Raw genomic sequence first — 12603 nt, 5'->3', positions numbered from 1 at the left:
CATTAGACCTTGAAAGATCAACATGTCAATAGCTTCATATGAATTCAAAAATATGATAAAATGAAAAACAGATGATTCATTTGTTTTTTTTTTATTAAAATAAACTTTATCATTATTTTATCACAATAATGCCTAGTTTGAATCACTTTCATCAGTAGTATCAACAGCAGTTTTAACTTTTTTAGACGCTCTGTACACCGCATTTTTATTCAGCATTGCTTTATTTTTGATAGAATGTTTGGATGTCTGAATTTCACTTTTTTTTACTGTAGTCCCTTCATTACTGTTCGAATTCTTCCCGTCGTTTTGAAAATTTGTATATGCAGCTTGTATTTCATCAATTAGAGTACTTGAAAATGGTTTTAATTGAGAACATTTTCCTAAAAGGTGAAAATTATTTGAAAGCTCAAGTGCTGTATTAATAGATAAATTTGGCGAAATATGCTCAAATATATGACTATCGTCAATTATGCTTAGTTATTTATTATGAATTTCCATTGTTACCTACAGAAAGAAAACTTCCCAAATTTGTGTAATTGAAAGTGAATTTTGATGAAATGTAAATATATTATGTAAATTTCATATAATAAATTGCATCAATGGCTAATGTACAGATTTACCACTTGTATCAATATTGTTGCTTGTTTGGGGAGTTGTGATGGCTTTTCAGCTACACTTATACCTAGAAGATATTTTGTACAAGACTCTGAATCTCATTGTTCTGTTTCCAAAATACTTAGACTCTTCCCAAAAGAGACTATGTTTCTGGGGTTTTCATATCCCACTTCCCAAAGTGTACTTCAATGTACTTAAGCCTTTGAGTGAAATGGGCAGAAAATTCGCAGAGTAGATGCTCTTATGTTTCCATGGTTTACTCGAAGAATCTGCAGTTGTCGTTCTCTGTCATGACTAATATTCATAAAGTGATATTAGACCTGTGAGAAGATCTACCACTGTTTGATATCGTTTGTCATCATCAAGAAAAGTTCTTGAGACTTCTTAGTAGATATGGCTATGAATCTCTTAAAAATTATAACTAAATAAGTGTAAAAATAATTAACATTCAATTCAATCAGATGGCTGTTACAATATTATACAAATTCATAATCATCATGGTAGGTATATTTCTCAAAGCCTTTCTGTTCATGTAGAGACGTTTGAGAAATTTCAAAGTAAACAAAACAACTACTAAATCTTGGAATTTCTATTTAAATATATAAAAATTTGATAATTTTATGCGAGGTGGACAAACAAAACAACAAATTCTAGTATTTGATATTATTTGTATGTTTGTGGATGGAAGAGATTGGATTTCATCTTTGACTTCCAAATGAATAGGAGCACTTTTAATAAAGAATTGAGTTGTCAGTCCTATTCAAATGTACAAGTATTATTTCCCCAGTTTTCAAGTTAAATAAAAGGAAAAGTGTTGAGGGTATTACATTTATAATTGTAACCCAGTTTGGAAATAATATGTATTTAAGGACAAAAATAATTCATAAGAAAATATATAATACCTGCATATTTCTGAAGTAGTTCAGAATATTCTTTATTGGTAGATTCAATTTCTGAAATTAAACCAGATTTATCTTGTAAGTCTTTAAACTTTGTAATTGCACTTTGTGTTTTTGAGTACGTGAAAGTATCATTTATATACATTTGTACATCTTTAACAAACCTATCTTCTGGGCCTAACGGTTTACGATGAGCTACATAGAGAAATGCTCCTTCCGACTGCATTTTACTGAAAATGTAGCAAACATCAATTTGCTGCCTATGACTCATTTCTGTAATTAGTTCATATAATTTCTGATATTCATCAAAGGTTAATCTAATTTTTACCCAAGTCCTAAAATAAATTCTTTTAAGATTTGAATCACAATTTTATGTATACAAAAATTAGAGGGTTTTTAAAAAAAATTGTATACTAACCTTAACGGTTGTTTATAATAAATTGAATATAATAAATAAAAAGCTCCTATTTGTGTATATAGTGTTCTTGGAAACATTATATATTTTTTCACCACGTAAAAACAATTTTCACAAAAATCTCGTAATAGTAATGCATATACTTGTCCCCTAAAAATAATATTAGATAATAGTAATTACTACAAAAAATTTATTTATTTTAGATAGAGTGCATAACTTACGCGAATATAAATGAAAATTTTTGTTGGTGCCACACTTGCTGAAAATCCATAAATCTAAAAGACTGATATTTTTCAAATTCGTCTAGAAATATTTCACAGTCTGCTTGAAATGCTGAAGCTAATTCTTTATCATACTGATACATAAGCGCTTTATTCATAAACTTCTGTCTTGACATTGTTTACAAATATAATTTATTTAAATAAATACATTAATTAAGCACCTCAAAAATATATACAAATATATTTTGACAGACGAAAGATACAGTACTATACTTTCCTGTAATTTCGTTGATACAGAAACACTAAGTTTAGTTGATTTATGACTTAGACAGACAAGGAAAGACGAGTCTAAGATCTATGATTTGTACTTTGACAGCTAAGGATTAGGGATTTTCAGAAACAATCAGGTTAAGCAGATCATTATTTGAATATTCGAAAAATAATCCGGATCACTTTCAGTGTGCTTCGGAAACTCTTCGAAGTAATCAAGTCTTGTAATATGATAGGATCGGTTCTAAATGCAATCAGCTGAGGAGGTTATTTTGTTTGTTTTTATTACTATGAACTTATAAATTCCTATTATACAGATATCTATGATTAATTTTTCATGATATTAGGTCTTTTTTGTTAGAAAATTAGTTTCAAAAAATAGGTAATAATTAAAGTTTTGACCTATTTCGAATTTTATCAGAATGTGATGTGACATTAACAATTTACATAATTATATTAATTAATAGATCACGATATGATATTGAAATAGCTGGCAACGTTGTTAAGTTATTACCCTGACAGTTGAGAATTTCATAGAAGGCATTCCCGCCAAGAATTTACAAACTTAAAGTGATAACCTTAATTATTTTTTTATTTAAGAACTAGGTTTTTCATCAGTTTTTTTTTTGTTTTCATTTGTTGAGAATAGTGTTATTGAGAAAGTAAAATAAATAGTTAAATCCTAAAATGCCAAATAATGAGAACTGTAATGCAAATAAAAAAATAAAAACTGAAAATAATTCTGCAAAAATTATAAAAAATAACAATAAAATCGTTACGAAATCTGAAAGATGTATAGTTTGCAAACAATTTTCTGACTCTGTTTTATATTATGGAGGTCATCCGAATTATTCCAATGATGAATTTATTGCTCTTACAGATGAAAAACTATCCTTATATACAGGAAAAGAGCAACTGTATAATGATGATGATATTCCGACTCATAAGGTAAGCTTAAAACATTAATCTCTTACCTATACTCTACATATGATTCTACCTGTTTTAAAAACTACTGTCTTTAAAATTTTATAATTTTATCACATTAATGCTAATATAAAATTAACAATTTGAATTGTACTCGCTACTTTAATCACAATTTGAAGACATTTTCAACTTTTTTATCTATAAGGTAGGGAATTTATTTTAAAATGTAAACAATTTTCATTTTACCTAAAAATGGAGAAACTTCAAAAGTTGTTGAACCTTTGAAAACTATTGATAAATAAGTAAATTAAAAAATTTTTTAGATTACTTATTTTACTGTTTATGACAAAATGGGGCATCTGTGTTCATTTGATTGTGGTTTAATTGAAAAAAACGTTTCACTGTATTTTTCTGGATACATCAAACCTATATATGAAGAAGATTCTAGTCCAGATAATGGTGTACCAGCACATGATCTTGGACCCATTGATGAATGGTGGATGGCAGGTTTCGATGGAGGTAAAAATCAACATTTACTTATTAAGTGGACTAGATATTAAATTATGTTAAATCAATAATATTTGGAAAGACCAAATTAATATATTAATACCTTTAAAAGTCTCTACAATGTCTTTTGATCATGTTATTCAATAAGAAGTAGCCTTATTATATTTAGTTTTAATTATTTTCAAAGTTTATATTTTATTTTTAATTTCACTATGAAAAAAAATGTTTTATAAAATTTTAGGTGAAAACCTTCCAATTGGATTTACAACTCAATTTGCTCACTACTATTTGATGAGTCCATCTAAGGAATATGAGTCTATATTTAGTAATATTAAAGAGAAAGTAAAAATAGCAAAATATGTAACTGAGTATGTTTATGATCATGCATACGAAAATCCAACATATGAAGACTTAGTTGAGAATATCAAAGGTAGTGGAGAATTCAAAGATGTAGAAGATTTGTTGCTCCAAAATGCACAGTTCATTTGTGATCAGGTATTTCTTTTTCATTATTTTAAACAAAAAGTAGATAGATAGATAGATAGATCTAGCAATTCTTTGCACAAAATTATTTGCTTCCAAGCCATTAAAATTTTCTAATCTTAAATCTCCAACATATTTTCTGACCACCTTTATAACAAGTAACAATGTTCAACAAATTTTTTGAGTCTATTTAGATAAGTTAGAAATTCATCTTTAAACATTCTTAAAACTATTGGTGCCATATCTTTATGAATTCCCCTACTGGTATTGGTATTACTGAAAGTATTGGAAAGTATTGAAAGTATAATTTTTTGAATTATTTTAGGTAACTGGTATTGATGAGACAGCTGAAGAAGATGACCTACAATTAATAACACTTCCTTGCATAAGATCTCTGATACAAATAGCTGGTGTAGCATTTAGGAAACGTAGAAAAGTTAGAATAATTAATAAGGTGATTATAATGTTCTCCCTATATGTAACATTATTCTATTATAGACTTTCCTGTATTTAGATTTCAAAAACAAAACATACTATGACTAAAGCTGTAACAACCAAATTAGTGCAAGATGTATTTGAACAATTCTTTCCTGATCAAATTAACAGTAATGTGGAAAACAAAGGACCAAAGAAGAAACGTTGTGGTGTTTGCGAGCCGTGTCAGTCTCCTGATTGTGGGGAATGTAACCATTGTAAAGATATGTTGAAATTTGGAGGAAGTGGTAGAGCAAAACAAGCTTGTAAGCGTAGAAGGTAATTTCCATGAAATTTGGTTTCTTAATCATTTATTTGCTTTTAGCTTTCATTTTAATGTAAAATGTAGTCGCGACTTTTTGTGAACATTGTTTAAATTATTTCTTGATGTATGCGAATTGTTAACTATAAAATTGAATATTTTTGAGTGTAGATGTATGCAAATGGCAATAATTGATGCAGAAATATCTGAAAATGAAGAAGAAAATGATGTCGAAGATGAGCAAAAGCATCAGAAAATTAAACATTTATCAAAAAAAATAATACATAGAGTTGAATGGAAAGATAAAGCTGAAAGAAAATATAAAGGATATGATTGCTATAAATCTGCAGAAATAGGTAAGTTATAAATTATCTTTGGTTTTGAGTAATATTTTCTATTATTATATTAGGAAAGTGAGTTTAATGGATCATATATTTGCAGACAATTTTACTGTCCAAGCAGGAGATTATGTTATGTTAAGATCGGAGAATCCAAAAGATCCATTAGCAATTGCTAAAATTGTTTACATGTACGATGAGTTCCCTAAAAAATTCCACGGTCAGCTTATGTATAGAGGAACAGATACTATTCTAGGAGAAACAGCAGATCCAAGAGAATTATTTGTAGTAGATGAATGTGAAGATCTTCTCCTTGGAAGTGTTCTCAGGAAAGCAAATGTAAGTGACTCCTGTTTATTTCATAATAGAATCTATAACAATTAAAGAATCATAAAAAATTAGTATTTGATACGTTTTAAATCGAATGAGGATTTTCAAATTTTATTATTTTCTCTTGATTAGGTGATATATCGTAAAGTTCCAGAAGACTGGTCAATTATAGGAGGAAATTTAAATTTAGAGGAACCTCTTGAAGATAATGGTAAAGATTTCTTCTTTAGCAAAAGATTTGAGACCAATAGATTTGTAGATATTGTTTTTGATTCTGAACATAACAGTGATGGCTGTGAATCTTGCAGGTAATTTTCATTTTAAAATGATGTTAACATTGTAAATTATATTTAGTAATAAGAGAAGGATGCAAAATTGTTACTTTTGTTATAGAAGGCGGCAAAAATTGAATGAGATCAATACTCCAACACTTGTAGATAATTGTATTAGTTGGAGAAATGAAAGTTATACGATCGGTACTGGGGTATTTCTACATCCAGATGTTTATATTTTTGAATACATCCATAAACGTTCAAATGAAAACGTGAGTGACCTGAAAATTTTCGACATATATTTAATGTGAATTGTAATTAAGCAGATAATTTTTGAATCTAATATCAATGATTATTTTAGAATGGAGATATATGTGATTTAGATTCTGCAGAACTGTATCCAGAATATTATAGGAAAAATTTTGAAAAGGTAAAGGGATCTAATGAAAATACTCCAAATCCATTTGTTATTGGCTCAATAGAAGACATATTCGATTCTAAAAACGATATCAATATTAAAGTCAGGATATTTTTTAGACCCGAAAATACTTTTGGCATGTTATCTTCTGCATTCACCAAGGATATAAATTATTTATATTATAGTGACGAAAGTGAGTATATTGTATGAATTATTTGACTGCATACTTTTTACTACTAAGTTGTATAAAGTGACTCAATGTTATTTTGGCTTATAGACATTATATTAATTAACGCTAACATGTTGAATTCAAATTCATCATTAGTAATATCATTTCAGTTAGTTATGCTATGAGTACTATGAGTAGTATGTTAAGTGTTATATAAATGGAACTCTCAAAAAAACAAATTAAAGATTGCTTTAATAATTTTTTCATCCTGAATATCCTGTTTCTTATGTATGTACAGTTGATGTTATGTACACTGAAAGAAGTTTTGCACTCTTTGCACTTATTTTTTTTACATATCACAGTGTAGAATATACTATAAATTGAATGATTTTATGGAAAACATTCAATTGCCTGGTATCTATTCAACAGAATTGTCTTCCCCTGTCTATCATTTTGTTTCCTTTTCACTTTTTTGACAATTGCTGCATGTTATGGAATAAATTAAATTCCTTAATATTTATTCACCAGAATTGCCTTTCTCTATGTATATTTTTTATGCAAATGTCGTATTTTTCAATATTCCTATATTTTCAGTATAATTTTCTTTCTAGTGATAACTGTATCATTTGATAAAGTGATGGGTAGATGCTATTTAGCTTATGGATATAATTTTGCATCTTCAACTGAATGGTCAGAACAAGGACCATACAGATTTTATTTTCTTGAAGCTTATGACGCTAAAAAGCGTAAAATATTCGATTTACCCGCAAAAGCAAAAAATATTGGTATAATAGGAAAAGGAAAAGGTAAGTGAATAATACAAATAAATTTAATAAAGCCAATCTGCCAAGACAAATTCATCTTGTAAAAGTTAAATTTTACCAAATTAAACTTAGAAATAAACTTAATACAGAAAAACCAAGTTGTTAATTCAAATTTATTAGGGGGAAACCATTTTTTACCAAGGTTCACCAGCTTTTTGCTCAAGATTTTTCCTTTTGTTTAAGTTTTTTAATAACTGGTGTTCTTGATTGCTTATAAACTTAGAAAAGTGGAGCCTTGTTCAAATTGAACTAAGAATAGCCAATCTACAACAAATTTAAATTCAGAACAGCCAAATTTTGACCTAGTAGAATTCAAAAATGGGAGCTTTTGACAAAGTTATATTAATAAAAGTTGATTTTTGAAGAATTCAAACTTGGAAAGAACAATTTCATGTAGAAAAGTCAATTTTTGATCAAATTAAATTTTTGTTAACTGGTTTTTATTTCAATTTCCGAAATCAATATTGTTCAGATTGAACATAAACATAAATAAAGGTATCAGAAAAATATTATAAATATTTTTTAATGTTATTTTTTATGTTGTAGGTGGTGGTAAAATAAAGGGCATGGCAAAACAACGGATGCAATTTGCAGAACTGCCAACAGATTGGGAAAAAATTGAAAGACCTCTAGCAACAATGGATGTATTCGCTGGTTGTGGTGGTTTGTCTGAAGGTCTTAAAATGAGTAAAATTGCAGAATCTAAATGGGCGGTAAGTGATTCGAATACTCTAGATCTAAGAATTTTCAAACTCACAACTTCCAATTTGATCTTAGAATTCAAAGTTAGGGTAATTGTCAAGAGCTCGAATCTATAATCATTTTTCTCATTAACTCAAAAATATCTCCAAATTTGTATAAGCAAATCACACACAAGTATTGTGTGTAACATGATTAATACTAGTGTTAATTTTTAAACACCTATATTTTGTTTTAGATTGAAAGGGATGTAGCTGCAGCTAACGCTTTCAAACAAAACAATCCTAGTTGTCGAATGTTTATAGAGGATTGTAATGATATATTAAGTTTGATTCTAAGCGGTCAAGCCAAAGATAATGGATTACCTGAGAAAGGTGAAGTGGAAATGTTGGTGGGAGGACCGCCATGTCAAGGATTTTCAGGAATGAACAGATTCAACTATCGAAATTATTCTTCCTTTAAGAATTCTTTGGTGGTTTCATATTTAACTTTCTGTGAATATTACAGGTACATAAATGGTTTATAATGAACTTTCATTATAGAGTTAACATCTATGCATTTTAAAGTGTATTTATTTCATAAATCCAAAAAAATACTTAAAAATATAAAATACATAAAGTATTAAAAATTGAACTGTTATAGCCCTAATTTTCACATGTTTTTGGTTATTTTAGACCAAAGTATTTCATCTTAGAAAACGTGAAAAATTTCGTATCTTTCAAAAAAAGTATGGTTTTAAAATTAACGTTAAGATGCCTGCTTGCCATGGGTTATCAAGTGACATTTGGGATTCTTCAAGCTGGACAATATGGAATTCCACAAACAAGAAGACGGCTAATTCTGATGGCATCAGCACCTGGTTATGTTCTTCCAAAATACCCCGAACCTCAACATGTGTTTAATAAAAAAGTAACTCACCTAAGTTTCTCTGTTGATGGAGATATTTACTACAATGGTAATTACAAATACTATTGTAACTATTAATGAAACATTTATTATTTGAATAACATTGCCAAACTAATTCGAAATTTGTCACCAGAAGATTATTTGTATCTGACTTGTGATGTTTTGATTCTTGTTAGTCTTTGTGAATAAGGATCACGATTGTGTATGATTTCAATATAATATTTTTTCTCATTTCACTATGGTTTGATGTGTGTGTGTGTGTGTGTGTGATTTAACATGGTTACATAAATTTTTAGAATGATTAATATATTTCGCTCTTACTTTACTTCCCTTAATGTTCAAATAGTTTGATCTATATGTAAATGTGGATGTACATTGCACTGTATTCATAAGGTTTATTGGGGTTCCTATCGGAGTTGTTTTTGATATCTATAGCTCGTCTTCCAGTTCAAATTATGTCCAGTATCTATGCCAGCTTCAATGTGGTTATATCTTCCCTTCTATGCGGCGGCAGTGAATTGTAGACTATTGAGGGAGTATAACTTCGTTTTACTGATAGTTAAATATCTTTTGTGATGATCCTGCCTAGAAGGAACTCAGTTCCTTCCTTTTTTAAAAAGAAGTATTTTACTACCCGGCAGAAAGATTCTGTGCCATTTAAAGGCGTTCTCGGACCTTTCTTGACGAGTGTGAGTGTACTGGCCTGTTTGATTCCTGTATGACCAGAGGCTAAATTCTAAGAGAATATTGTTTGTGTTTTAATAAATTTTTTTTTGATCCCCTCATGTCGATTAGTTCAATCTTATAATTATTTATTGAAAAATTTGTACAGCTAAAATAGTAATAAAACATCTCGTAAATGTTTCATTTATTTTAAAAATAAACGTCCACGTGTTTTTCTTTTAGAGTGTTTTTGGACAGAGTCCGCCCCCTACCGCACAATAACAGTAAAAGACGCTATGTCAGACTTACCCTCTATCAAAAATGGCTGTAGTAATGTTGAAATGGCTTATAATTGTGAGCCAGAAACCCATTTTCAAAGAAAAATGAGAGGCGTTGCTGACTCTGGCTTACTGCGAGATCACATTTGTAAAGAAATGTCAACTTTAGTTGAAGCTCGGATGTCTCATATACCGACATATCCAGGTTCTGATTGGAGGGACTTACCCAACATATCCTTAAAATTATCAGATGGAACGATTACTGTAAAATTGAAATATCTGTACAGGTAATAACTGTAATAAATATCCCCCCCCCCCCAAAAATTAAATTGTCAATATTACATTATGGGGTTAATGTGTAATCTGTAATTTTAGAACAAAGAAACAAAAACCAGAAGATTCACCTCGAGGAGTATGTCAATGTGTAACTGGAAAACCATGTGATCCAGCAGATAAGCAGAGTAATACTTTAATACCTTGGTGTTTACCTCATACAGGAGATCGGCATAATCATTGGGCGGGATTATATGGAAGATTAGAATGGGATGGATATTTCGGCACTACTATTACAAATCCGGAACCTATGGGCAAACAGGGTAGAGGTAAGAATATTTAGAATTTATGATATTGATATGTGACAGTGTCCATATTTTTTCATTGTTTAGTTTTACATCCTAACCAGCATCGAGTAGTGAGTGTGAGAGAATGTGCTCGATCTCAAGGTTTCAGAGATACGTTCAAATTTTGTGGGAGCATTTTGGACAAATATCGACAAGTGGGTAACGCCGTACCTCCTCCTCTGGGAGCTGCCATCGGTAGAGAGATAGCCAAAGCTTTTCAACTTACTATGGATAAACATCCACCAGAACTACCAAAACAACCACTCACACCACCAGTGCAACCAGCCACACCATCAGAAAATGGACAATTTATACAAAGTTCATCAACATCACCACTTACACCAGCAAAACCACCAAAAATTGAGGACTGTGACCTCACAATAAATAATAGTTTCCCACTTTTGTAACAATGTTTTTATTTATATTTTAATATAGAAATTTGTAAGTTGAAAATTGATTCAGACAATTTATTAGTGCGAAAATGTAATTTTAAATTTAATGTATTATTTAAAAGTATTTGTGGATATGATATTTTTTATATACAAATCAATCTTTATATACACCAATTGACCTTAATACGAGTATAGTTTCTAACTATGTGATAAATTTTATACAATTTTAAATTTCATTTTATTGCTAAACAGCCTAAATCGCTCCACATGTCCCAACCTTATCAGCTTTATTGCTCTCCCTAACCATCCTGTGTTAACCAAATCAGTACATAGTTCTTGTAACATCTTATTTTTTTCTCAGTTTTTCTTCTGCCCTTTGTTAAATGTTATGCAGGTGCATTTGCACAATCTTAACAAGTGTATTTCGATTTCTTTTTTCAACTAGTGCGCAATATTTATGACGATATATGGAAAATGTGTCTAGTAACTTATTCCCCTATATTTACTATATTGTGTTAAGCACTTTCCATAAATTTTTCTATGTATCTAATAGAAAAGACCTTTGGAAATGGTGGTAACCCTCAAAGGTTGAAACAGGTCAAGTTTGGCGCAACGGTTCTAAATATATTTGAAGACTTAATATCTAATTGTTCAGATGTGTATGTACAAAATAAAAGATAATTTTGATTAAAATTATATAATTTACTTTAGCCTAAATTACAATTCTACATAATCACAATTATTGTTTAGATATACATTTAAATATGTTTTAACAATCAACAATTAAATAAAAATAAGCTCTTAACGAGTGCTAATACTTTCAGCAACAAGTTTACAGTGAATTCACGAAATAAAGTATTGATCTTTGTAGTTCCATTCATTTAGTCAAAGTTTCAATGCAATGTCCGAAAATGAAATATAAAAAATTAAATTTTACTTAATACCACAAATCACTATTTGATGGACTCTGCGCATTTTTAGATATTTCGATAATTTAATGAAATATTCTTCGAACGATCTTCGAGAACAAAATTTATAACAAAGGTTATTATCTTTATTTTTGCTTGAAATTTCAATTATACTCTGTTGAATGCTTATTTCATTATCGAGTTGAAGATATTGAACCTTTCTGTTTAATTGTGGCATATCACAAAGAGGAATAATTTGTAAAATAGAAAATTATTTTCTATTAGATAGAAATACAGCCAGAGAGAAAAAAACATAATGGGCATCAGTATTATTTTTGAAAATTGCGGAGTCTTAATGCAAGGAGAGGAAATACAATTTCATAAATATTCTTAAACTAGCAGTTTTGAAATTATTAAACAGAATCATCGATAGATTATGTAAGTAGGACTTTTAAGTCTTGAATTTTAGGCAATGCAATAAATGACACTTAAATATCAACTAGGAAATTACAATATTATTAATGATGATTCAGTAAATTTTCTCTATCAGGTAATTGTCTGACTTTCATACTGCCATCAGCACCACAAGAAAATAGTCGATTATGGGTATCGATGTGCAGCTGAGTAACACCTTGGCCTATGTTCTTGAAAAAGCTACTCCTGGCATGTTCCGCTGGTAGTGATAATAACACGTTTGGAACGGTTACACCCCAAAT

At 29.4% G+C, this 12603-nt stretch overlaps 3 protein-coding genes across 7 annotated transcripts in view; 1 reads left to right on the top strand and 2 right to left on the bottom strand.

Moving 5' to 3' along the window:
* Positions 1-75: 75 nt before the first annotated feature.
* On the bottom strand, positions 76-2516 carry LOC130442619 (snRNA-activating protein complex subunit 1-like). 2 transcript variants are annotated; one of them, XM_056776899.1, is made up of 4 exons: positions 2151-2516; positions 1933-2079; positions 1518-1849; positions 76-380 (listed from the first exon to the last, which is right to left on the bottom strand). In XM_056776899.1, the coding sequence occupies exons 1-4, from the start codon at positions 2324-2326 to the stop codon at positions 133-135; spliced, it is 903 nt and encodes a 300-aa protein (XP_056632877.1). In that variant the 5' UTR covers positions 2327-2516; the 3' UTR covers positions 76-132. The 2 variants fall into 2 exon arrangements, with proteins under 2 accessions (XP_056632877.1, XP_056632878.1); XM_056776900.1 differs by having other exon boundaries at positions 1518-1744; positions 2151-2481.
* Positions 2517-2937: 421 nt separating this feature from the next.
* LOC130442474 (DNA (cytosine-5)-methyltransferase PliMCI-like) lies at positions 2938-11672 on the top strand. The gene is made up of 17 exons (XM_056776624.1): positions 2938-3368; positions 3668-3863; positions 4093-4346; positions 4660-4788; positions 4849-5087; positions 5242-5426; positions 5512-5747; positions 5871-6046; positions 6132-6282; positions 6372-6621; positions 7209-7403; positions 7968-8134; positions 8359-8627; positions 8795-9075; positions 9933-10254; positions 10343-10569; positions 10633-11672. Exons 1-17 carry the CDS (start codon positions 3108-3110, stop codon positions 10992-10994), a joined length of 3900 nt encoding a protein of 1299 aa, XP_056632602.1. The 5' UTR covers positions 2938-3107; the 3' UTR covers positions 10995-11672.
* LOC130442473 (dmX-like protein 2) overlaps positions 11661-12603 on the bottom strand; it is a 29417-nt gene continuing 28474 nt past the window's right edge. For all 4 annotated transcript variants that reach the window (XM_056776621.1, XM_056776620.1, XM_056776622.1 and 1 more), the window contains one exon: positions 11661-12603. In XM_056776621.1, the coding sequence (XP_056632599.1) occupies positions 12406-12603 (198 nt within the window). In that variant the 3' untranslated portion in view covers positions 11661-12405.

This window comes from Diorhabda sublineata, chromosome 4 (genome assembly GCF_026230105.1).
Source record: "Diorhabda sublineata isolate icDioSubl1.1 chromosome 4, icDioSubl1.1, whole genome shotgun sequence".
NCBI lineage: Eukaryota > Metazoa > Arthropoda > Insecta > Coleoptera > Chrysomelidae > Diorhabda > Diorhabda sublineata.
Note: the sequence above shows the minus strand (reverse complement) of the source record. Positions and strands in the feature narration are given on the sequence as shown.